Here is a 25,744-nt window from a genome sequence, read left to right as displayed (position 1 = left end):
TAAAAAACTTCCAAAAGAGTAAGTGTCTATTTGGGTTAGCTTATCTAAAACAACTTATATAGATATAATCTATTTTAGATAAACTAAGCCAAAAAAGCACAATTATTTTTTGAGGCTTATTTTAAGCACAAAATAATTTTAAGTTGACCAGCCAAACACTCAAAAAACTTGAAAACAGCTTATAAATTATTTTTAGCTTTTTTGAGTGTTTGACTGACCAACTTAAAGCTATTTTGTGCTTAAAATAACCCCAAAAAATAATTAGACTTGTTTGACTTAGCTTATCTAAGACAACTTATAAGCTGAAAGCAGCTTATAAGCCTAAAAATATAAGTTGGGCTACCCCAAATTAATTATTTTTTGGCTTATAAGCTACTTTAAATAAGCTAAGCCAAATATAAACTTATAAGTCAATCCAAACGAGCTTCAAAACTCACTCAAATCTCTCTCGATCATTTCAAAAAACGTGTCACCTATCCCAACACACCACAAACACTGTGCAAAAGCTACAAAAGGGGCAAAACAATAATTACACATAAAAACAAGCAAATGACCACAAGGGACATTACATAATTCAATTCAATCAAACAAATAAATTATCTCCAGATCATATAAATTTATGTCATTATACGATAATACAAAGCAAATTAAATTTAGATTTCGAGTATTTTACAAAGTAAGAAATGAATGTTTCCATAATTAATACCAACAATACTTGGAAAAATATTTCTGTATTAAATTACTTTATTACATTATTTTTTAAAAAAAATTTGTTGAGACAAATAAAATTTTGGTTAAATACTATTTAATATTTTTGTGAACAATCTTTTAATTTTTTGGTTAAAAAGAAAAAATAGTAGAAAAAATAGATGTTCTCTATAAGAAATTGATATTAAGTTTGTAATAATTAGAATTAGTTATATTGGGCCCGTGTACAGACCTTGAATTATCTAGGGGTAGTAATTCAAGAAAAAATAGTAAATCATTAAGAACCGATACACCAATATAAAAAAATTAAAATCGCAAACCATTAATACTGTATAAGTATATCAAATAAAATGATAACGATGGAGTGATTTGTGTTGAGGAATATGATATGGTATAATATTATGAATTGTAACTTAAAGATTTCTCTACAATGATAAAGAATTTTCGGAAGAAGATTTGAGAGATTTGTGAAAAGTAATAGGATAAAACATTTAGAAAAGTGAGAGAGAATTTGAAATTTGAAACTATTTTGAGGGATGAAGTTCTAGGTTATGAAATGCGAATCTTTTAGCTAGAGACATGAATATGAGCTACTTGGTGCCAAATTTGTGAACTTAAACTATTGTATGTCATTTAATGAGCTAATTTATCATACAAAACTATTTTAAAATTGCGTAAAACTTAAATAACACGATCCAATTGACCGTTTCTTTAAATTGAATAATTTTAAAAAATGACTGTACAAGTGGAAGATATTGAATTTTTGACACGATTTATCCTATGAATAACATTTTTGACCTTGAAAAATTATTATTCATATAGCAACATGAATAAAATATTCAAGACCATCCATTGTCAAGGGTTATTAAGCTTAATTTTGTACATGAACTTTCTTGTCACTTAAATCTATTGGGCCATAAATAAGACTAAGACTGTTTTAATTGATTTTTTTAAAGACATTTTAAAGTCAAAATCATTTTAAGCACTTGTATAATTTTGAATAAGATAGTAAATACTTTTAAATATTAATTTTAAAATAAATTAAAATAATAAAAATAAATAAAAAATCATAGATGCGTATGTAAGGGACTTTTTACCTTATAATAACTTAGGGGTTGTTTGGTGTGATGGATAAGATGAGTTACTCCTAAAATAATTTTTGAGTGATCTTTAATCCTTTGTTTGGTTGCAAATGTTGTGATAACTTATTCTAGGATTAACAACTAGTACTGAGATAAGTTATCCTTTCCTGGGGTGAAATAGTAATCTCAAAATAATTTATCCTGGGCTAAATATGTAAAATAACAAAAATACTCTGTTAAACTCTCTTTTATATACCACTTTTACATTCATGTTTATTAACATAATTTTTAACAATATTTATAATAATATTCATAACTTTAATTAGTTGTTGTTTTTATGACAATATATTTTTCTATTAAAAATATATTTTATAAATACAATTTCTATTTCTGAATATTTTATAAGTTGAATTTATTTATCTAATTCTTATATTTATTTATATTTTAATTTCTCTTAAAATATTCACTCCACTACTAAATTACATATTTTAATTAAATAATTTATTACTAACTTAAAAATTATATTTTATATATCAATCAAAATGTAGATAACTTTTAAAATATAGATAATTTTAATAATAAAATTTCTTTTGCTTTAATAAACTTAAAATGAAAGTTTTATTTTCAGCTAAATAAGATGAAAGTTTCATTTAAAACTTAAATAAGATGAAAATTTTATTTAAAGCTAAATAAGATAAAATTTTTATTTTAAAGTTAAATAGGATGAAAGTTTAATTTTTAAAAACACATGACACAATCATGGAAATGCATAAATAAAAATATTTAAGTTAAATAATATGTAAATTTTATTTTTAGGTATGAATAACTAAAACTTGCAAATAAAATGTAAAAAAATTTAAATAAGGTGAATGATATTTTTGTAAACAAACAATTTATTCATAGAAATTATGCAATGAATATAATTTTGAATATGATTAACTAAATAAGTAATAAAAACTACTCTCAATATAATTAATTATAACTTAACTTATTCCATTTTAACTTATTGCAAACATAAATAATCGAAGACACTTTTATCCAAACCAAACGAACCCTAACAACTTGCATATAATTCATAAGGTATAACCCATACAAACAGGCTCTAGACATCGGAGCAGTCACACTTGCTCCTAGGTTACCTCTTAAGCATAAACTCAACAACTCTCTCTCCTTCTTCCTCTCCCAAACGGTAATCTCTCTCCGTGTGTATCCTTCACCTTTTCAAGCAAGGGTCATCCCTATTTCTCTTTACCTCACCTCATGTCTCTCTCTCCTATGGCCACTGTTTTCTGAGTTTACATTATTATCAAAATTATACCCAAAAAAGGAAAGAAGGTCTGCTCTTTGTTTCACTGGCTTTATCTTACAACAGGACAATAATGAAAAGATTGAATTTTATGTTAAAGAATGAGGATTCTAATAGAATTTGTTCTATATATTGGTTTCTTGGATCCCCCATTTGTCGATAACTGAAAATGCTTGCGTCTCCGTATTATATTTTGTTTGTCAATTACTCTTCTTTTGAGTCTTATTTGGCTTCTTGACTATTTCGTGTTGTGGGTCGCCATTCTTTTTCTTCAAGGTGCTCTGTTGTGTCCATCTTTTAGGAATTTCATCACTTTTACTTGTTTTTATTTCATATCATAAGGAAATATGATCTCTTTCTTTTGCAGCTAACAACAGTACGAAGCTATTTTCGTTTTCTGGGGACAAATTGCATGTTTGCATTTTGATTTCAGATAATTATGGACTAATCCTGTAAACTTTGCTTGATATTAGGTATTATTATACCTTTAATAAGTTGCAATGTATGTGAGGAGAATAAGAAGCAACAACCAAAGATGGAATCTTGTATTTCAGCGTTTTAACCATTATGTTAGTTCTGGCTATAGAACTTACTCCCCTACACAATCTTCACTCGTTACACACATACCTTTGGACTGCAACTCTCTAGGCAGTGTGATAGGAAGAGCTTTCTTAGATACATCCAAGTCAATACAGACTGCTTCTCAACGGGGGAATATACGGTTGTTGAGGAATTCACCTGCAAGTTGTAGGTCGACACATTTAAGGTATTTTAGCTCTAAAGGTGATGGTAGGGATGCAAGTGACGATAAACATGTACACACAAGAGGTGGTGCGAGCTCTGATAAGGGAACAGTTCGGAAGGAAAAAAGTGGTCAAGATGTGAAACATTGTGATGCGCATACTCAGCTTGGTGAGCAAGAGCAGAAGGAGTGGCTCCGGAATGAAAAGCTGTCTATAGAGAGTAAGAAGAAAGAATCACCTTTCCTGAGTAGACGGGAAAGATTTAAAAATGAATTCTTACGGAGGGTTGTTCCATGGGAGAAAATAGCTCTATCATGGGATACATTTCCTTATTATATCCAGTGAGTTCCTGACTTTCAGATCTATTTTCTCTTGCTGCAAGTTGCAATTTTGGATTAATTTATGTCAACAACCTTGCAGTGAACATACAAAAAATGTTTTAATGGAGTGTGTTGCTTCCCATTTAACACACAAGAAGGTTACTGTGGCTTATGGTGGCCGCTTGAGTTCTTCAAGTGGGAGAATCATGCTTCAGAGTATACCAGGTAGAGTTTTCTAGACTGGTATGAGATGCCCGTCTGTAAGACAATGTACCTTTTTATAATTGCTTGTGAAGAAAAACATTGAAGTTTTGTTGTTGCTGCAGGGACTGAGCTTTATCGAGAAAGACTAGTTCGAACCCTTGCTCGAGATTTAGAAGTACCATTACTGGTGCTTGATAGCAGCATTCTAGCTCCATATGTAAGCTATTTATATATTTGTTTTGTTGTTGTATCCTTCTAACTAAACTAGTTCTACGTAACAGTAATATGCATTTATTCAAATATAGTCCTAAAGTTACTTATGCATAGGACTTTGGTGAAGATTGCTCATCTGAAAGCGAATCAGATGTAGAATCAGGTGAAGAGTGTACTTCTGATTCTGAAATAGAAGATGCCAATGATGCAAGTAACGAGGAAGAATGGACAAGCAGTGCTGAGACAAAGTCAGAAGCTAGTGAGGAAGATGTTGATGTTGAGGCATCGGTGGAAGCCTTAGAAAAACTTATTCCGTTCAACCTTGAAGACTTTGAGAAGGTAAATCTGAAAGATTCCAAAATTATATCTAGCAAGGAGAAGACATAGAATTTCGAAAATGGGTGAACATAATGCAGTCGACATCTTGGGTAAAAAGAAAAAAAATCTATAACGTGTGTTAGCTGTAAACAATTTGAATCTGGTACTTTGTTGGCTGTAAACTGTGTAATGGGCACAAACATATGAAATATGAGAACTTGGTAATTCAGTTGGTTGAGGAGTAGGAATATTAGGCCAGAATGTATAAATAACATAGTCTCGTTATTCTTCCGTATTAGTAGGCGCATTAGCGCACTATAATTTCTTGTGCTCTGACTTCTGTTATTATCTTTCTATTACTTTCTGTACTTTGATTACTCTATTTTATTTGTGTCGCTTTCGTTATTTGCGTTATTCGTTATTTGCTTTCCCATAACGTTTTGAACTTCTTAGCCTTATCTGACCTCTTTTTATGCTTCTTTTGAGTCGAAGATCTTTCGGAAACAGCCGTTCTACCTTGGTAGGAGTAAGGTCTGCGTACACTTTACCCTCCCCAGACCCCATGTTGTGGGATTTCACTGGGTTGTTGTTGTTGTTGTAATGTATACATAAGATGATCCACGAAAAGGGAATATGATATATTTCCTTGACTACTCTTCGAAAGAGTCAACCAATAGGTGGGAGTTTGGAGTAGGTTAGAGAATTGGATTTAAATTGTAAATCTTCTTTTCTCTGTTGCCAATGAATATCTTGTAACTTTTTTTGGGTGAACCCTTCTTGATTTATTATTTTATGTAATATGCCCTGGTTGAGATTACATCCCTATTTTTAGATTGTTACCGATTTCTTCAATATGTCGGTGATTTGTTTTTATATGTCATATGCCCTGGTTGAGAATACATCTCTATTTTTAGATTGTTACCGGTTTCTTCAATATGTCGGTAATTAGAGATCCATGAGTATGGATGTTCTATGGATTTCTCATGGTTTTGATTTAAACATTGCATGGATTGCAGAGAGTTTCTGGAGAACTTGAAAGTTCCTCAGAATCAACCCCGGATGTTGTTGATCAATCAGAGAAAGCTCAACGGCCCTTCAAAAAAGGTAATGAAGTGCTATGTTGCAGAAAAATTCTTCATAGGCTGTGCTAACATGTTTTTTGTTTGGTTTATCGCTTTCATGAAACTGGCCTCTTACAATATTTCAAGTCTCTTTGACCTCACATTAAGCTTTGTTTGCAAAAAATTCATTGCCTCTTTTTTTAGTATTCATTATGGCAACACCTATGAGAATTGGTCAAGTGGATCTAGAATGGTTCATGTCTGCGCTAGTCTATCCATGGTAGATTTTAGAAGATAGTGATCAAAAGATTTGTATATACTTGTGGCATAAAAAAGTCTTGATTCATTCTTTTTCTTTCATAATGAGGTCCCAAGTCCAACTTGCATGCACTCGACTATTCGACCACGTACGTGCTACCTCTTAGTAGTACTAGTACATGGACCGGGTAACTCTGCCTACCACTGCTTAGATAAATGGAAAAAAATACCTAGCAGTTTTTTTTCCTGTGGGATTTGAACCTTGGCCTTTAATATTTTCACCCACTTCATTGAGTGCCATGCCACACTGTTCGGTGCAAAAAAGTTTGTCATCTTCTCTTGTCAGTTTTCTAGGAACGATTTAGTAAGTTCATCTTCCAGCCATTTCATCCCGTTGCTCGAATTTCCTTTCTTATAACTTCCTTTCTTTTAGTCTTTTTTTGGCTCCCATTTTGTGCATAGGAGTTTCTTAAGTGAGCTATTTGTTAACAACTTTTTACAATAAATAACCCTTTGATTTTCCTGATTTTTTTTTGAGAAAGGTAACATTAATTCTATATATCCACAGGTATACTACACCAAAAAGTGTAGTTCCCCTACAAAAGTATTACAACTTACATCTTGTTGTTCAATTTAGCCTTACAGAATGTCTAAAACATCAAAAATGTCTTCTGTTTGAGCTAAAAATTTTTGCTCACACCAAAAATAAAATAGGCCTAACCAATTCATCTTAAGATTCTGTAAGCTGCTCTGTACTCCTTCAAAACACCTCTTATTGCTCTCAGACCAAACTGACCACCAAACACAAGCCGGGACAATCTTCCATCTCTCCTCCTTCTTACTTACCATGCCATCCTTGTTCCAGTATCTTAGTATCTTAGGACACCTGGTATGCTTCCAGATTTCACCCATCTGATCCCTTTTAGGCATATAAACATCCTCCATAGTTGGTCTGTCCACTTGCAATGCGAAAAAAAGATGGATGATTGTCTCAGTTTGTTCCCCACATAGAAAACACCTAGAGGTTAATTGATGACCCCTTTTACTTAGGTTTTCCTGTATCTTTTAGCCAAGAGCCAAGTGAAACAGTTGACTTTGTAAGGAATCTTTGGCTTCCATATAATCTTCCAAGGCCAATCTCTTTCCTTCACCACTGTCGAATTCAGCTCCTTGTATGCTGAGTTGACAGAGAACTTTCCATTCCTGTCTTTGCTCCCTTCCAGTTTATCCTCTCCTCCATTGAGGTTATTGAAGCCTACTACTGAAATTGTAAAATTTTGCAATTCTTTCTATTTCCTAGTCATTAAGATGTCTCCTTAGGAATAAGTTCCACCCCTGACCAGTCCACATCATGGCAATTGTGGCATGTTGCTGTTGACTTAATGTGAAGAGTTCTGGATGTTGTTTCATAGTTCCTTGGCCTGTCCATTTGTCATGCCAAAAGGATGTTCGCTGTCCATTCCCAATCTTCACCTTTGTTCTGACTGCATCAATGGCCATAGGTTCCTGATAGCTCTCCCGACTGAGCTCCCATAGGGTCTTGTTACATTCTTAGTCATCCATTTGTCTTCCATTCCATATTTTGCAACAATGGCTTCTTTCCACAACATTCCTTCATCAGTAGCAAACTTCCATAACCATTTCATCATCAAACTCTGGTTTTGCTTCTTTATGTTTTTGATACTTAGACCCCCTGCCTTCTTGTCTACTAATAGCTCCTCCCATTTGACTAGGTGGTATTTTTCTTATCTTCACTTACCTGCCAAAAGAAGTTCCTTCTCAGTGCATCTATTCTTTTACTTACACTGGCCGGTATAGGAAAAATAGACATCAAATAGGAAGGCAAAGTGTCCAGAGAACTATTGACTAGTGTCAGTCTGCCACCCCTAGAGAGATATTGACACTTCCAATTTTTAATCTCCTAGTGCATTTCTCCACTACCCCATTCCAAATTTCTATTGACTTACCCTTTGCATCCAATGGCATGCCGAGATAAGTTGTTGGCATCTCTCCGACCTTGCCCCCAAGTCTACTTGCAAGGTTATCTATATTATCAACTGTGTTGATGGGATATATGAAACTTTTCCTCCAATTTATGTGCAACCCAGAGACGGCTTCAAAAATGATGAAAATGATCCTCAAAATCAAGATCTGTTCCTTTACTGCTTCACAAAATATCAAGGTATCATTTGCATACCGAAGGTGTGTTACCTCCAAACTGTTTTCCTCTCCCATATGGAAGCCTTTTATCCATCCTTTCCCCTTGCTTTATTCAATAAGTTGCTCATTCCTTCCATAGCTAGTATGAAAAGTAAAGGAGACAAGGGATCACCCTGTCTCAAGCCTTTCTGAGATGGAAAGAAACCATTTGGTACCCTGTTGATTATCACTGAGAATCTGACTGTGCTTATACATTGTGATATCCATTTGATCTATCTATTCCCGAACCCCATCTTCTCCAAAAGTTGTTATAGGAAATTCCAATTCAAATGGTCATAGGCCTTGTGAATGTCCAGCTTGCAAACAATACCTGGCTTTTTACTACCCTGTCTAGAGTCTACACATTCATTTGCAATTAGCACTGCATCCATTATCTGCCTTCCTTTGATGAAGGCCATTTGTTTTCTATCTACCAAATCATGAATTACCTTCTTCAACCTTTTTGCCAAAAGCTTGGCTATGATCTTGTGCACCCCCAATTAGGCTTATAGGTCTGTAATCATTTAGTTCTTCTGCCCCTGCTTTCTTTGGGATCAAAGCTACAAAGGTAGCATTCATGCTTTTTTCAAAATTACCTTTCTCATGAAAATTTTGTACTGCTTCTGCAAGATCCACTCTTTCCCATTGCTTAAAAAACTCCATAGAGTAACCATTAGGTCCAGGTGCCTTGTCTCCTGCACAAGATTTTATGCTGTCCAAATTGTCCTGGGGTTCAAAAGGTGCCATCAACAACAAGTTTTCCTCATTAGTGATTCTGGGGAAATTCTCCATTTGTAGGTGTGGTCTCCATTCCTTTGTTTCTGTGTATTGTCTCTCATAATAGGAGACTATCTCTTTCTTCACCTCTCTTGGATCCTCCACCATTACACCATCCACCTTCAACTTATCAATAGTATTGAATCTCCTGTGGACATTTGCAGTTTTGTGGAAAAAACTTGTGTTTCTATCTCATTCTCTTAGACATGTTGCCCTGGATGTCTCCAAGCAATCTCTTCCTTTTTTGCTATGTCTTCAAATTCCATGGTGAGATGATCTGGAGGCGATCTCTTCCTCCTGCAAAGCTCTGTTTTCCTGTATCTTCTTGCCTCTAACTATGCTAAAACATTTGTTTCCGAGACCCTAAATTCCCCTGTCTTCTCTTACTCCATTCTATTAATTTGATTTTTAGAGCCCTCAATTTTGCCATTAGAATAAAGTCGGGACTACCTTCATAGTTGAATGAGTCCCACCATTCCTTTACCCTCTCCTTGAAGCCTTCTGATTGCAGCCACCAATTCTCAAACTTGAAGTAAGATTTTGATTTTTCCCATTCTCCACACTGTAGCATAAAAGGAGTATGATCTGAAGTAACTCTTCGTATTATAGTCTGCTTAATATGTCTGAAGCTGTCATCAATTTCATCTGATACGAGAAATCTGTCCAGTCTTGCTGCTTTTTCATGTCTATCACCCTTCTTCCATGTATACTTAACCCCCTTTTAGATCCAAGTCTACTAATTCCATATCCTCAATGAACTCTGAGAAGTCTGACATGGCTTTGTTTATTCTCCTACAGTTCTTCTTTTCTGATGGGTGTCTAGTAGTATTAAAATCCCCACACACGATCCATGGCCCTGTCAATAGCCCCCTAGCTGTCCCAATCTCCCCCCAAGTTTCTTCCCTTTTTTACCCTATCATTAGGAGCATAGATACATGTTAAATGCCAGTTAAAAATCTGCCTTATCCCTGAAAAACTGCATGAAACGGAGTACATCCCCACACTGCTCAGAATCCTTGTCCAATCCCTCTTATCCCACATGATGACAATGCCCCCCCTTGTTCCACTAGCCTCCAATTGAACATAGTCTACCCATTTATTCCCCCATATCTCCCTAACAGCTTTTGTGATGTCCCCCTTTAATTTAGTTTCTTGTAAACACAATATATCTGCTTTCCATTCCTTCATTATGTTCCCTGTGAGAGCTTTCTTCCTGCCACAATTTAACCCCCTCACATTCCATGTCACTACTTTCATAATCATTGATCTTTGAGTGCCAGATATCCCCCCTTACTTCTAGACCCATAACTTCAGAATTTACTATCTAATTCTAGCCCCTTCAGTTCATACATCCCTTTCCTCTTAGCTATTCCTTGTGCCCCTTTATGTTGTGACTTATTGTTATCTACCCTCATAAACATTTCCTTCGCCTTTTCTTCGCAGCCCTTGAAATTGACCCCAAATTACGTACTTAATTGCATAATGTACTGTTGAATCCACTCCTCAGTAGTGGTCTCATGTGCACATTCTTCCACGGGTAGATTATTCTCACCCGGGAGTTGCATGTTCAAGGGAATTACATCTTCCTCAACTCTCTATGCCATGCCCACCTTTTCTTTTATCTGCATATTTGCAATTTCAACAACTTCTTTGTGTGTGCATTGATCCTTCATCAATGCTTCTACATTTTGAGTCAATTGAGTAGCCTGAATCTCCTCCTTTTGATGTGTTGCCCTATTTGCAGGCTCGAGACTCTTTTGAGAGTTGCAAATATTTGCTTGTATTTCTATGTCAATTATATCCTTTTTTGGGGGCTTTACTATTGTTCTTTTATTTAATTCATTTGGGCCTAAAATTTGGCCCAAGTCCTTTGCTCTTTTGACGAATCCACCCATAGCACTAAGTGGGCCCTTCTCCTTCTCTTTTTCTCCATGTGGCCTTGGATTTGACCTTTCCCCACTTTTAGCTGTACCCATGTGCCCCCCTTTTTAACTTCTGAACCTCTGCCTATTATGTGTAAGACTTTAGACCTTTCTTTATCCGCTGGACAAAAGCCTTCGGTCTCACCTTTCTCTTTTTCTGATCTAACAGTGACCGGCGATTCAACCCAAATCAGAATTGTGTAAACAAAGACATCACTGGTCAATTCTATCTCTCTCGAAACTTCTTTCCCATCTCCGTGAACCTTAATTTGAGCCCAATGAAGATGGTTCTTTAGGGTTGTCTCCTCCTCTGTTTCAATGAAATCGCCGCACCGGTCCTCAATTTGCTTGAACATCTTGTTCGACCACATTCTTAAATGTAGACCTAGGATCCATATCCATACCCAGTCCCTTCGTAATTCCTCCGGCCAACAACTAGTGGTCGAATTCCACCAGTAGAGTTCCAGCTTCAACTCCTTCCCGATCCAAACTCTAGATTGGACATGCTTTGCAATTTTCCTTGAGGGTAGTTTGAAAAGAAATTGTCCATCATTCATTCCATAGACACAGACACCAAATGCTGTCTTCCATGTATTGCATACCCACCTTCTCACATCGCTCAAACTGGGAGTTGCTATGTTGTCTGGAATTTGCCGACTATGCATCTTCTTAGAAGGTCCTTTTCCGCTGTTGAGGAACCTCCAATGATTCTTATGTTGTCTGTACATTGACCTTCTTCAAAGCTTCAGTTGTCCACCTATTATTGGTGCAAGCTCCTTGAAAGATGAAGTTAACTTGGGTATGGATGCTCTCCGGTTCGCATGTGCTCTTATTGGCTCGTACAAGATCTTTGCCACTTTATGTGCTATATTCCCCTACCCTCCTTTGTGTGAACTCTCTGGTGTAATAATTATTGATTTACTTTGACCTTGTAAAGCAATAAAACTTATGTATCTCCCATTTTCGTTGTACTTCAGTGTGCAGAAGAACTCAGAAAAATGGTCCTTCATTTTCCGTCTCTTCACTGTATTCCCATGTATTTTTGATGCTTCAATAAATACTGAAGCCAACTACCTTAAAACTTTTCTGCTAATTTTAACTCTTCGCATTAAATATCTGCTATGTTCCACCCACCCGTACCATGATTCCTCCCCTGAGCTGCATATAGTGATTTCGTACGATTTGAAACCTGGGTTGTAGAATATTGTATTGTCTTCCATTCCTCTGACTCCGGTGAGGTCGCTGGGAAAAACAACTTTTAACAATTTGTTTGTTTTCTTTTTATAATCAAAGAATGAGGGCTAGTGGCGCATGGTTCGAAACTTGGTGGATAATGGGCCTGCCCCTACACCCTTCTCCTCTTAAATATCATCCTTTTATATATAGTAGGGTTCAAACCCGTGGCCTGCACCTAACCTACATATCACAAGTTGTGATCTTCCACTATATCAAAGTTCTGAGGGCAATTTGTTTGTTGTTCGTTGCCCAACTTATTTGGACACTTAATTGTGCTTTGTTGTTGTGCCTACTTTTGTAGTGCAAACCTTAGATGGTTAAATGTGTTGTACTTGAAAGAGATGAATACTTACATGTTACCCAAGCCAAATCGACCAATAAGTTGGTGAAGGTAACATGTTACCCAAGCCAAATCAACCGGTTAGTTAGTGAAGATGTATAACAAATGATATAATGTTTGGCCTTACTCCCAATTATGCCAAAGAAAAAAGAAGTGGTTGTTATGCTCCATCTGTAACAAATTGATACTTCATGCTTTGGTTGAAAAAAATATTAAGGAGAGTATAAATGTATATGTACAATATTTATCGAGGGAATGTGGAATTAATGGTTGCTTGCTTCTCAGTTTTTAGGAGAACACTAGTAAGAAAAGAGTATATGCAAGTGTTAAATTGTGGTACTTAAAACTCTTATGCTAGGCGGGGGGGGGGGGCATTTTAGTTCCCCTTAAATATCCCCTAAGGTGTCATTTTGACAAATAAGTTTCTTTGATACATTTGGTTACAATCAAGAATGAATAAGATATTCCAAGCACCACATACTCTAATCTGGTCCTCTTTTCCTTTTGCATCAAGATTGAGTCATAGGTCACTCTACTATCACTTGCATTTCCAATAATTTCTTACTTAAAGATTTGCATTTTTGATTGAAAAAGGATATTCCTCAATAGAGTTACAGAATGGTCATTGTAAGTGAGGTTGGAAAGGTAGTCATGTGGGGAAAGTACTGTAGAAGACTTGAAGGATTTCCTTTATTGTGAAATGGAGTTATTAGGGAAATAGGAGGATTTCCTTGAGTTGGGAATAGGGGCCTTAAAAAAAGTGGTCTGAGTAGTGAGCACCAGGAGAAGGTGGCTTGACTTGCAAGGATAAAATAATCTTTCTTAAAATTATAGCCAAAATCTTTTTAACAACAAATCTAATATTATTAGTATAAGTGAATGGGTAATCCTTCAGTTCTAATACCGGGAAAAAACCCTTTAGTTCTTTCAATATTATACCAGAAAAGTAACTGTACACAAGCATGTAGCCTGGCTATTGATGAAGAGGAATGTAGACTGTGAGAATATGAATAGGAACAAGAATAGTATATAGAATCCTACTTGGAAAAGGATTGTAATATAGTGTTTCAAAACAGGGTCTCAGCATAATAATGTAGATACACAATTCAATTATATATAATTAATGCGTAATGAAGATTATAGGTTAAAAATCACTTACCCTATCGAAGTTTCTTGAAAATCTACTTTGAAATCGCCTAAACCAAACTTGAGAATTTTTCTCTTTTATTTCTCACATGAGAGACTAGGATTCAAATTCTAGCATATGTGAAAAAGCTCAATCCCATTTTCCTTTCCTTTCCAATCGTGATGGGGTTGCATGAGGTTCGACTTTTAGCTCTTTTTTATTTGCTTTGACGATGGATGTTTGATGCAACACATTCAAGAGAAGGTGCTTTGGTGCATGTTATTTGCTGATGACTTTGATCTAATTGAGATGTGTAGCGGAGTTAACAACAAGCTGATGTGTGGAGACAGATCTTGGAGTCTAAAGGTTTCAGATGAGAAGGACTAAGTAAGTGTTTGGACAAGAAAACAAAAAAAATTCACTTTATTTTGGAATTTTCAAAATTGGAGTTGAAGTTGTGTTTGACCATAGTTTTTGCATTAATATTTAAATTTTAACTATATTTTTGTAAAAATATAAAATATTATTTTAACATGGAATATAATGTGAATGAAGTTATGAAAATAAAAAGTTTAGATTTTTTTTGAAAACAAAATAAATTAAAAATGAAAAAAGTAGGAGTGAAAACAAGGTTTTGGTTGTTTTCCAAATTGTTGTATTTGGAATTTTCATGGCCAAACATTGTTTTTTAAATAAAGTGAAATTATGTTCCAGAAAAAGGTAGAGTGTGATAGGAAGGTGCCACCTACATTTAAAGGTAAGTTTATAGAATGGTGGTTAGACCATCCTTGTTTTATAGGGTGGAGTGCTGGCCAACCAAGAACTCGCATGTTAGAAGATGCACGTTGCGGAGATGGAGGATGTTGAAATGGGTGTGTGGGTATACTAGGAGTGACAAGATTAGGAATGAGGTTACCAGAAGGTGGGAGTGGCCTTTGTGACAGACAAGATGAGGGAAGTGAGACTGAGATGGTTTGGGCATGTAAAAAAGAGGGTAGGCCGAAAATGTATTTAGGAGAGGTGATTAAACAGGACACGACGTAGCTTCATATTACCGAGGACATGACTCTAGATAGAAAGGAGTGAATGTCACGCATTAGGGTAGAAGGTTAGTAGAGGTAAAATTTTGTTTTGTCTTGCAAAGGTTTAGGCTTGTTAGTGCCTGTCATAGTACTAGTCGTTTATAGTTCTTGCCATATGTTGTTTATTGTGTTTTGATTATCACACTATTTTGTTGTTATTACTGTTTCTTCTTTTGTAGACTTTACACTGCTTTTCTTATTAACTATTATGGTTTCTTCATTGTTTTCTCTTTCTTTTACTTGAGTTTGATGAATTGGAGTCGAGGGTCTTTCGAAAACAATTTCTCTATCTCCACGAGGTGGTGGTAAGGTCTACATATACTCTACCCTCCTCAGACCCACTTAGTGGGATTTCACTGGGTATGTTGTAATAATATTCCAAAAAAAGTAAATAATATTCATGACCAAATGGGTTCCAAGATAGAGTACGCGGAGTGCAAGTTCAATGAGGTGCCTCGTGTAGCTGACGTGGAAGTGAGGTTGGTTCCTCAGTCATCTCCAAGAAAGGGAGTTTCAAGTACATGGGGGTTATTATCCAAGACAATGGGGAGATCGACAAGGATATCACACATCGTATTGGTGCGGGTGGTTGAAGTGGGAGGCTAGCATCTAGTGTCTTATGTGATAAGAAGGTGCCACTAAGACATAAAGGTAGGTTCTACAAAGTAGTTGTTTGACCGACTTTGTTTTCTGGAGTGGAGCGTTGGCCAGTCAAGAACGTTTGTGTCTGAAAGATGAAAGTTGTGGGAATGAGAATGTTGAAATGGATGGGTGGGCTTACTAGGATATATATGGGCAGAAATGAAGATTTTCGGGCCAAGGTGAAAGTGACCTTTGTGACGGATAAGATGTAAGAGAGGCGAGGTTGAAAGGAGATGCAAAGACGTCCTAGTGAGGAGATGTGAGCGGTTGACGTTGGAGGGTCTAATGAAAGAGGTAGAGATGGGTCAAAAAAGCATTGAGGAGAGGTGATCATGCAGGATTCAGGATATGGCAAGCCTTCAACTTATCGTAGACATGATCCTATATAGGAGGGTGTGGAGGTCGAAGATTCGAGTAGAAGGCTAGTGCTACATAGTTTCACTTCTTGTCTCTCCTACTAGTAGTATCAGTATTATTTTCGGTATTTTTATTATTTTACTATTTCTGTATTGCTCATTCTTTGTTTTTTATCACTACCTGTTGTTGTCTTCTATGCCTTTATTTTCTTACTATCCTGTTGTTGTTACTGCTTATCTCTTGTAAATGTTGTGTTCTTGCTTTCCTTGAGCAGAGGGTCTACCAGAAACAACCTCAGGTAGAGGTAAGGCCTGCGTACACTCTATCCTCCCTAAACTCCACTTGTGGATTATACTGAGTATGTTGGTGGTGGTTGATAAGAGTTACTCAGTCTTGTAATGGTGGGATGTTGGTATCCGATGGGATAGGAAGTATGCGCAAGCTGGTCAGGGTACCTCTACTGTGTTTATATATGTCAAAATGGAAGTAAATTAATTAGTTCCTTTAGATGGGTAAATAGAAAGATAGGTTTTGATTAGGATGGAGAGAACAAACCTTGTCACTAGAGAGGTAATATATTGCTTGATTTGGTCAGTTTGGTTCTAGAAGTGATGCTAGTCTTATCAATTTTTGTTGTAATTTGGGTTGTTAAGTCCAATCCATCTAATGTAACAATAGGCCTCCTATTTGAATATTACAATATATCTCCATTTTTAACCAAAGAAAAGGTAAGATCATCCAAATAAATAGTGAATATGTGGTGTTACTGATTTGGGCATGCAACAATCTTGATTTTGAGAGGCATGTGAGACGGGAGAGTATTATCTGGAGTCTATCCAGGAAACTTAATTATGAAGAAATGTGGGGATGATTTGGACGAAAAACTTTTCTGACCAGATTTTCTCACTAAAAAGTACTCCCCATCCTCCACCTTCTCTCCTTGAAACACCTTAAGACTCTCAAACTTCCCTCTCTCCTACTTCCCATGAGGGTGGTTCAACCCTTTCCAGCCTAAATTTAGTCTGGAAACACCTCTTCTTGACCCTAAGCTATCACATTTTGTGGTAGTTTTCAACCCCCCTCCTTTTTTTTTAATGACAAGGGAAACCCGCAACTGCTACCCTTTGGGTGCGCACAAGGTAAAACCCCCGCTCCTATGCAATAGCTTGCAAACCTCTTTCTTTCTTTGCATATCAGCCTGAGCCTTTTGTGCTATTTCCATGATGGAGGAAATCAGAATTTACTCCAGGCTTCAAATCTAGACATTACTAGATGGGCAGTAGGTAGAGACACTTGGAATGAATGGATGGAGAGAAGCCGTAACATGATGGGAAGATAACCCATGAGTATGAAGATCATGAGATGGACCTGCACTGTACTCAAAGAAGCATCCAAAGATGAGAAAACTATGATCAGGAGGTGGAATGAGAAGGAGAAACTTTCAGAGTTTTTCTGCACAAGGAAAGGGAATGAGAATGGTAGATATATGAGCATTCTCTCGCTACATGGTTTGGAAAGATCAGATATTATTATCCCGAGTTAGCCTAAATGCAGGGTGGAACAAGATAGCATTTAAGATAGATAGGTCCTTTCAATGCTCCAATCTTAAGATGCTGGCAGAACATCCAAGATCCATTAAGTAGCTGGTGAGAGTTAATGGCACTTAAATACCCTTCGAGACTCGACAGTTACCTCTTCCAAAGGAGACATTAGCAGCATGATATCCCATCGAGTAAAAGGAACTGGCTTGTTTAACAGATGCATTGTTGCATCCTTTATCGAGGGAGAAACAGAGATCCCCTCACTGTCAGACATCAGGAGATGGACTGCGATAACGTGGAAAGTAGTATTTGGGATCAACATTTATGATATGGCTAACATGATGTTCTTTTCGAATTTCCGAATAGAAATATGTCAGAACAAATCATTCTGGGAGTGGAGATGGAAGAATACCAAACTTAGTCTCCAATGGTGGAACCCAGTTGCCGGATGTGTTAGTCTCCAATGGTGGAACCCAATTACCAGATGTGTACCAGCAACACAAAAATTCAACACCACTTGGATTCGAGCTTTAGGGGTGCTGTTATAACTCTGGTCTCAACATACCTTCAAAGAGATCAGGGATCTGTGTGGAGGCTGGGTTTCAACTGAAGAAGCGACAGATTTGAAGAAGCATCTGAAATGGGTAAGAATCCAGATAATAGGGGATGTTAGCAATTGCCATGGTGAGGTTTTTATTGAAAGAGACGGAATTAAATTCGTCATTCCCATTTGGGGCGAGAAAAGTGTTCAATTTCTGAGAGCTCTCCGGAGATGGATGGTAACAGTGAAAGATCCAAAGGTCTAAAGAACCCTTTGGACCTCTGTGTCACTCATTGAGGCATACAGCTTACCTCACCACAAGAAAATCACCTTGCTCACACTTGTACCTTCTAAAACATTGTTATTATTAGTAGTAAGAGATCAGTAGTTTGCGGTAGTGGCAGTTATTAGTTGTGTTGGTTCTGGATATATTCATGTTATTTGACCCCTTCCTATTAACAGGATAATTGCACTTTTAGTCCTTCCGTTAATGATAGATTCCGAATTTGGTCCTTGCAATATTTGGCTAAGTACATTTAACATTCAATTAACTACGATGTGTCATTTTGGTCCCTTAATAGGAAATATGTTATATTAGACTATTTCTAGAATTATTTTTTCTTCAAATGTGGAGTAACAATACAAATTTAACATAACACATTGTTAATCAAATGGTTTAGTACACTTTATCACAAAGTAAACGGTTTGCACTTGATAATTCGTTACATTTCTAAAGATTCACATTAATAGGGATCAAAAGTGCACATATCAATTGATTGAAGGTTTAATGTGTTTAACCAGAAAGCACAAGGACGAAAATAAGAATCTGTCAATATTTTAGGGACTAAAAGCACAAATTTTCCAATAGTAACTCAATTGGAAGATGATTGATAATCATTAAAGAGTCATTTGGGAGCTTTTGAGTTTGACACTTGAAATAGCAAACACAATATTCAATTTGGCTAACTGCAAAATTTACCATCTTTTGAGGAGTAATTGTTTTACTTTCTCATGGTAGTTTCCATTGTTATATTTACATTTTAATTTACATACAGGAGATCGAGTTAAATATACTGGACCTTCTGGTGTTGTTAAAGCCGATAACAGGTTAGTCCCTTACGTGGCACATCTCTCAAGTATTTCTTTTCTTAGACTTCTTAAATAATCAAAATCTTACTGCTTCAAGAGTGTTAACTTTTTGCCAGCTGGTAAATTTTATTAGAGTGGATTAACGTTCCTTCCCGATTTTCTTAGCCAGTTCATCTGTATTTTCATGATTTCTATTGCATTAACTTGTGCTTTAATGTTACCCTCCAACTTGTGTTACAGGCTTACAGCCTTTATGGATTAAACCATTTTCAATAGAGATTGTGCAGAAGTGCCTGTAATACCTCTCCTTAAATTGGGTAGTTTGGAATTGTTGCATAACCTATTAGGCTTTGCGTTCTCTGCTACTGTGGACTTATTAAGCTTTTAAAGGAGCAACCAATAACCCAATAAGCTGTCTTGGCTGGTAGTTGAACCCCGAGTGCAAAAAGTAGCATTAGAGCCGGTTATGTGTGGATTCACTGTCCATTATCATAAATAAAATTAAGAATTTATTGTCGCGTCATATCTTAGACCAGGACATTGATAATTAAACCTTGAGAACATATGGTTTTGTAGGAAGAATCTGAATACCCTGTCTTCTGAATTTTTTATAAGACTACTAAATCATTTTTTTGTAAGACTACTAGTTCTCTAGTACTAAACTAAGCGGGCTTAATCTTTTGATCTAGCATGGATTGAACTCAAAAGAAGTTGTCGATAAGCTACTCTGACCATTATAAAGATATATTTCCTGGCTTCTACTTTGAAGTTGATCCACACCGCCCTGTCATATCTTGGCCGTGCCTGACTAGGAGAATGTAACAACAAGACTTCATAAAATAAGAATGTAACAAGCATTGCTTACATGTGCAACATTGTAGGAATTCTTAAGAACTTCTATGATTCTTGAATACACCACCACAATGGGCTTTTTTGATTGTGTAAGAATAAGGGGGTAGAACCTACTTTTAGGTTCAACCAAATCAGAAAAATTGACCAACCTAAGATCTATGTATTGGGTATATTTTGTTGGTTAACCTCCTGATCCAGAAGACTGCTATGATGTTTGGCTGAAGGGTACCTTTGTTAAATAATTTCGTGTTGTCATATAGAAAGAGGTGAAGCGTAGTGATTTATACTATTGGAAAAGTTTCGCTACCTGATGGGAAACAGCAGATAGGTGCAAGCAAGACTAGTAATTCACAAGGCTTTCCACAAATTAATATTTGGCTGTAGAACGATCAAATTGTACCAATCCTTGCTTTTCTTTCTGTTACTTCGAAAGTAGCTGTATCAGTTTCTTCCACTTGAATTTTCGATGTACCTTTTTATTTCTCATCAAATGATGACATCTTCTTCTGGAAATCCTAGCTGCTGTTAGGATCAGATGCGAGCTAGATTTCTGTCAGTTGCTGAGATGTTCAATCGACACCCTGAAAGAATGATTCACCCAAAAGATAATGAAGAACACGGGGAGGAAATTCTCTCAATGTAGAACAAGGAAAGTAAAAGTGCTAAACAAGAAATTTGTGAAGATCCTTTTTAGGTCTCTAAACACTATCCTGAATCAATCCTTCTGCGTATTCATGGTGTCACCTTTAAACTATCATTTCCCAAACTGAAGCTGAATGCAATCTTATATATGATACCTCGTTTCACAGTGTTATATGTGGAGGAACCCATTGTTAATAAGATGAAATGTCAGCTTTCTTTTCTTCCAATATGAGTTGTAGTGCTTAATAATGTCCTACATAAATTTGATTTGACAACAAATATACTGGCATTTCATTCTTTATCTCAGGAGCAGATTATTTGAAGTATCTGTCATACTTTGTGCTTCACACTTCAGATGCCCTGTATATACTAGTGAAAATTAGGACACAAATATTGGAATTGATAAATGTCGTGATCATTTGGTGAACAGATATCATAGCAACGCCAAAACAGTATAAAGTAGATTGTCACATATTTATGGAAATTGTTGGAGTTGGGTAACATTAAATGGATGTCTGAATTTCTTTGAATTTTATGGATTTGCTTTTGTAGGAAACTGTCGAGAGGAAAAAGGAAGTGACAAAGAATTAGGAGATGCATCATGTTTAAAGCTTAGGAGTTAGAAAGCAGTCTTTACTTGTTTCATTTTCTTTACTGTGCTTAAAACAATTTTGGGTGTCTTATCGCTTTATTTAAGAAATTGTTACTCTCAGAAAGTCATGCAGGTTTATTGTTTTGCTTTCCTGTCCGTGCTTTGCTTGCTAATAGAGCTGAGAGTTTTGTCGTAGAGCGGAGATCTTAGCATTAGCATAACCCATGTGAACTTTGGATTAAGCGGCATTTAGTAATTGACTCCAATTCTCACAGGATTTTATTGGGGAAGATACCTACATCTGGTGGTCCAACGAATGCTTATACTGTTATTCATGGAAGGTGGGTTGGTAAGTCGTCACAAGTGCTATAGAGAAAATTTTCTCAATTTGGTGCTTGGACGCATGATTGTATCTCTGACGTTCCATCTCACTGGAAAGATATCTAATATTTGGGATGGTGGTGGGGCTTTTTTGCTCATCATCCACCAGGATTCCTTCTGGCTTCTCTCGTAATGTTCTTTTGATGTTCATAGTGATATAGTCCAATATTCTTGTGCTAGTGCAAGCTCTCGGTTTTATATCTAAGATATGAGAGAAGTACGAAGGTTCTGCAGTTGGTCTAGGCATCTGCAGTGATTTAAGTTGTGTTAATGCTTTTAATCATTGTTGTTGCCATCATTGTCAATGTCCTGATCGTTTTTGTTATTTGTTTGTTTTTCTCAATGTTATGGCCAATATCAATGTACCTATCTCTTTTAAGAGGTTTAAGGCGCTTTAAATTAACTTTGAACCATCTATTTAGTAGTTAATATAGTTTACAAATGCCATCTGCCTTAAAGTTATTCAAGTAAAGAGTTGCTTAAACGTCATGTTTAACAGAGGCATGCATGTAAGTTGTTACATCTGATATGCTTTTGCAGGTCCATGTCCAGTGGTCAACGTGGTGAGATATATGAGGTGAATGGTGATCAGGTTGCTGTAATTTTTGATGTTAGTGAAAAGCAAACCATTGAAGAAGAGAAAGACGAGAAACCCAAAGCACAGGATGTGAAACCATCAATATACTGGATTCCTGGTATGTATTATTTATCTGGATTGCGGTGAAATTGGTGATAAAGTCATATTCTTACAACCAAAAAAAGAAGATAAAATTATTTGGTTATGGTATAACTTGTCGGCTGCTAATTGTGACTTCACATTGGATGATCTAAAAACTCAGTCTTAATAGACGACAGACAATTGACATTAATATTGGTGGGGGTACTTTTATTTGACCTGTCAACTTTTTTTTTGCTTTTTCGGATAGGCAATTCAACATGAAATTATTTGTCATAAAGAGATTATACATTTTCAATTTTCATGTTTCAACACTCTTAGTCTGTAGATTGAGTAGGTACAGTGGTATTTTATATCTGAACGTACATGCATAATTAAAATAAATTCATTTTTTTACCGTCTACTATGTTAACAGCCAACGAGATTGAGCATGATCTTGATGCTCAGGCTGAAGATTGCTACATTGCCATGGAGGTACTATGTGAGGTATGATGCTTTCATTGATCAATAGTCTTTATGTTCCTTTACCACATTGATTTTAAATCAAGTTTTTTTTTTTGAGACCATTTAATTTTGTGCAGGTTTTGAAGTCTGCACAACCTATTATTGTGTACTTTCCAGATTCTTCATTATGGCTGTCTAGAGCTGTTTCCAAGGCAAATAGAAAAGAATTTGTGCACAAGGTGCAAGAAATGTTTGACCAATTATCAGGACCTGTTGTCTTGATCTGTGGTCGAAACAAGGTTGAAACGGGGTCAAAAGAAAAAGAGAAATTTGTAAGTCCATAAATTGGCTTGTCTTATTCCTCGACACTTTGTTATTATGTGTTTTAACTTCTTTTTATCTGTCAACAGACCATGATTCTTCCCAATTTGGGTCGCCTCGCGAAGTTGGTAATCCTCGTGATCTTTAGTCAAATTATATGGCTGTTTGAACTTTTTAAGGTCCTACTATTTGTTTTCCGTTGTGTGATGGGTACTTCATGACATAAATCATTGTGGCATCTGAATAATGGCTTTAGCTGCTTATGAGTTGGGTATTGAATGATGACCTTCCTATAATAGATGATATTTCAGTGACTAAGTGCTGATATCAATTTTATTTACGTAGTGGTGACTAGTTGGTTATGCTGTAAAATCATATCCTAGTTTGTACTTGATATCTCATTTCAAGTGTGCACTGTCTTTTACTCTATCATTTATAGGAGGCGTCTTCTATGGTTTCCTTGTAAATGGGGTTTTCAATATTCACCTGAAAATTTGTTACATTTTGTTGATATATTTTCCAAATATTTTATGCACTAGTTTTTTCAATATTTTGTTTTTGCAGCCTCTTTCTCTGAAACGACTAACAGAGGGATTAAGAGCAACAAAACGTTCCGTAGACGATGATATACATAAGCTCTTCTCTAATGTAATGAGTATTCATCCGCCAAAGGTTAGTTTTTTTGGTGCTTATTGCAGTACTTAGATTTTTATAGTAATTTGTTATGTATTGGCTGCTGCTGGAGCCACCAGCGGGAGGAGATGTGCTTAGAAACCCCATCTGCCTTGTCTTATTTTGTACTGACTTATAACCAAAATCTTTCTGCAGTGTCACTAGTTGATCAGATGATTTTGTTGTCTTTTCTGTGTAGTATGGAAGCAAGTTTTTTCGCAATATGTAAATTTCTCCAAATGTGATCCATATATCCAGGAGCCAATTATCTGACTATGTTTTTTTTGAGACAGTAACCCCTTGTTTGGATGGTTGTTACCCGTTGTGTTGTATTGTATTGTATTGTTAGTCTAAATATACTGTTTGTTTTGATTGGTACTTAAATTATATCGTATCGTATCGTTTAAATTTATTGTTGTAACGATTGATTTAGTGTGATCGCGTCGTTATCTTAATATTTTCTTCTCATTTTAGTTTCACTTATTATTAAATAATTATATTTTATCATTTACCTTACCTTTTCATAGTAATTCTACCCTGTACACTAAAATTTCTTATACGCTTATCATTCAAATTATGGATATGTCACATTATGTAACGACGGAGAATGATACAATCAATCCAAGCGTTGTATTCATTAAAACAATACAACACAATACAATACGATACGATACATTATGAAAAAGTACGTAGTAATCATCCAAACAAAGTGTAACAGTTGTATTCAGTAAAAACTTAGCCACCCCAAAAAAAGGTGCCAAGCTGTAAACTTTACAAGCATTGAAGGGGTGCTTAAACCCCTGCCTAGAACCCTATACAATTATACATTGCCAATTCAATATACTAACTCTCCTACTTCCCCACATATATTCTGTTTACACAAAAAAAGGAGCAATCTAAGACTATTCATCCTAATTTGCTGGATAAAACTGCTAGTGCCTTCAAAATGTCTACAAGTTCGTTTCTTTCCACTGTCCACCATGTACAAGCAGGAATGATCTTCCACCTGTTCTCCTCCCCACCTCTACTTCCAATACACCAATTGTTCAGCAGTGCCAAAGTAGAACTAGGTATTACCCAAGTTATTCCCAAAATATAAAAGAACATGTGCCACAGATATATAGTTGTCCAGCAATGTAGGAATAAGTGTTCATTGTTTTCACCCTCCTATTCACACAAGACAGCTTGAACAAATTTGAAGACCTCTTCTTTATAGCTTATATTGAGTTGGGCAAGCTTTCCTAATCACTAACCAGACAAAGAATGACGCCTTCATAGGGATATTTATTTTCCAGACTTGTTTGCAAGGTCAATTCTCCCTTACAGGAATTCGTTGATTCAACTGCCAATACAGTGACTTTACTAAGAAGGACCCTTTTACTGTTTAGTTTCCAATTGAGTCTGTCTGTAGAATTAGTGCATCCACCAAAAGTTCCCACTATCAGAAGCAGTGTGAGGAAACTCTCTACTTCCCAGTCATTAAGAGCTCTTTTAAAGATAGATTTTACCCTTGTTGACTCCACATTTTGTTGATCATGTCATGTTGTCTGACTATGTTTTTCTGAGTATAGGTTTCTTTTTTATGCTAGCCAAAGGTTTGCGAATATTTCAAATTATAAAAAGGTTCCCTAAGAGACATATCTGTTGTCTTTGGTTAATTTTAACGATAAGACCAAAGGGAAGATGTTGAAACAGGATATATACCCCATACCTGGAGTCTGGAAAAGAATTCGCTCCGTAATTGTGTGAGATTTCTCATATTTAATTTCTTCCCCTATACGTCTAGCTCAATAGCATACCCTTATCATCACCCATTCTATCTAGAAAATTCCAAACAGCTCCACAATCTGTTGGCAAACAGTGCAAAAGCAAATGAATTATGTCCTCTAACTTCTGAGATGTTATGGGTCTGTGGTGTGTTACCAGAAACAGTGCTTATAATTTCATAATTACTTTTTTTTCCCATACTTTTAATGAAACAGCTCTTCATTGCTAATTTACTTGTTCATATTAATCAAAGATTTTCTTGTACTTTTGAAACTGTGCATTTAAGCTAAATGAAGTATCAAGCCATGAAAGATGGAATGATTTAGTCACTT

At 35.9% G+C, this 25,744-nt stretch overlaps 1 protein-coding gene across 3 annotated transcripts in view; it reads left to right on the top strand.

The window, feature by feature from the left end:
- Positions 1–2,894: 2,894 nt before the first annotated feature.
- Positions 2,895–25,744, top strand: part of LOC129875192 (uncharacterized) — a 42,323-nt gene continuing 19,473 nt past the window's right edge. The window contains exons 1-13 of one of the 3 annotated variants that reach the window (XM_055950635.1): positions 2,895–2,979; positions 3,570–4,180; positions 4,260–4,384; positions 4,486–4,580; positions 4,691–4,915; positions 5,911–5,998; positions 19,032–19,083; positions 21,427–21,492; positions 22,073–22,227; positions 22,624–22,694; positions 22,790–22,984; positions 23,063–23,101; positions 23,538–23,645. In XM_055950635.1, coding sequence (XP_055806610.1) covers positions 3,597–4,180; positions 4,260–4,384; positions 4,486–4,580; positions 4,691–4,915; positions 5,911–5,998; positions 19,032–19,083; positions 21,427–21,492; positions 22,073–22,227; positions 22,624–22,694; positions 22,790–22,984; positions 23,063–23,101; positions 23,538–23,645 — 1,803 coding nt within the window. In that variant the 5' untranslated portion in view covers positions 2,895–2,979; positions 3,570–3,596. Of the gene's footprint in view, positions 3,126–3,569; positions 4,181–4,259; positions 4,385–4,485; positions 4,581–4,690; positions 4,916–5,910; positions 5,999–19,031; positions 19,084–21,426; positions 21,493–22,072; positions 22,228–22,623; positions 22,695–22,789; positions 22,985–23,062; positions 23,102–23,537; positions 23,646–25,744 lie in introns of all 3 variants that reach the window. The other 2 variants (XM_055950634.1, XM_055950636.1) reach the window with 2 other exon arrangements.

The sequence above is a fragment of the Solanum dulcamara genome, chromosome 11 (assembly GCF_947179165.1).
Source record: "Solanum dulcamara chromosome 11, daSolDulc1.2, whole genome shotgun sequence".
NCBI classification, from domain to species: Eukaryota; Viridiplantae; Streptophyta; class Magnoliopsida; order Solanales; family Solanaceae; genus Solanum; species Solanum dulcamara.
This window is presented reverse-complemented; position numbering and strand designations above follow the sequence as displayed.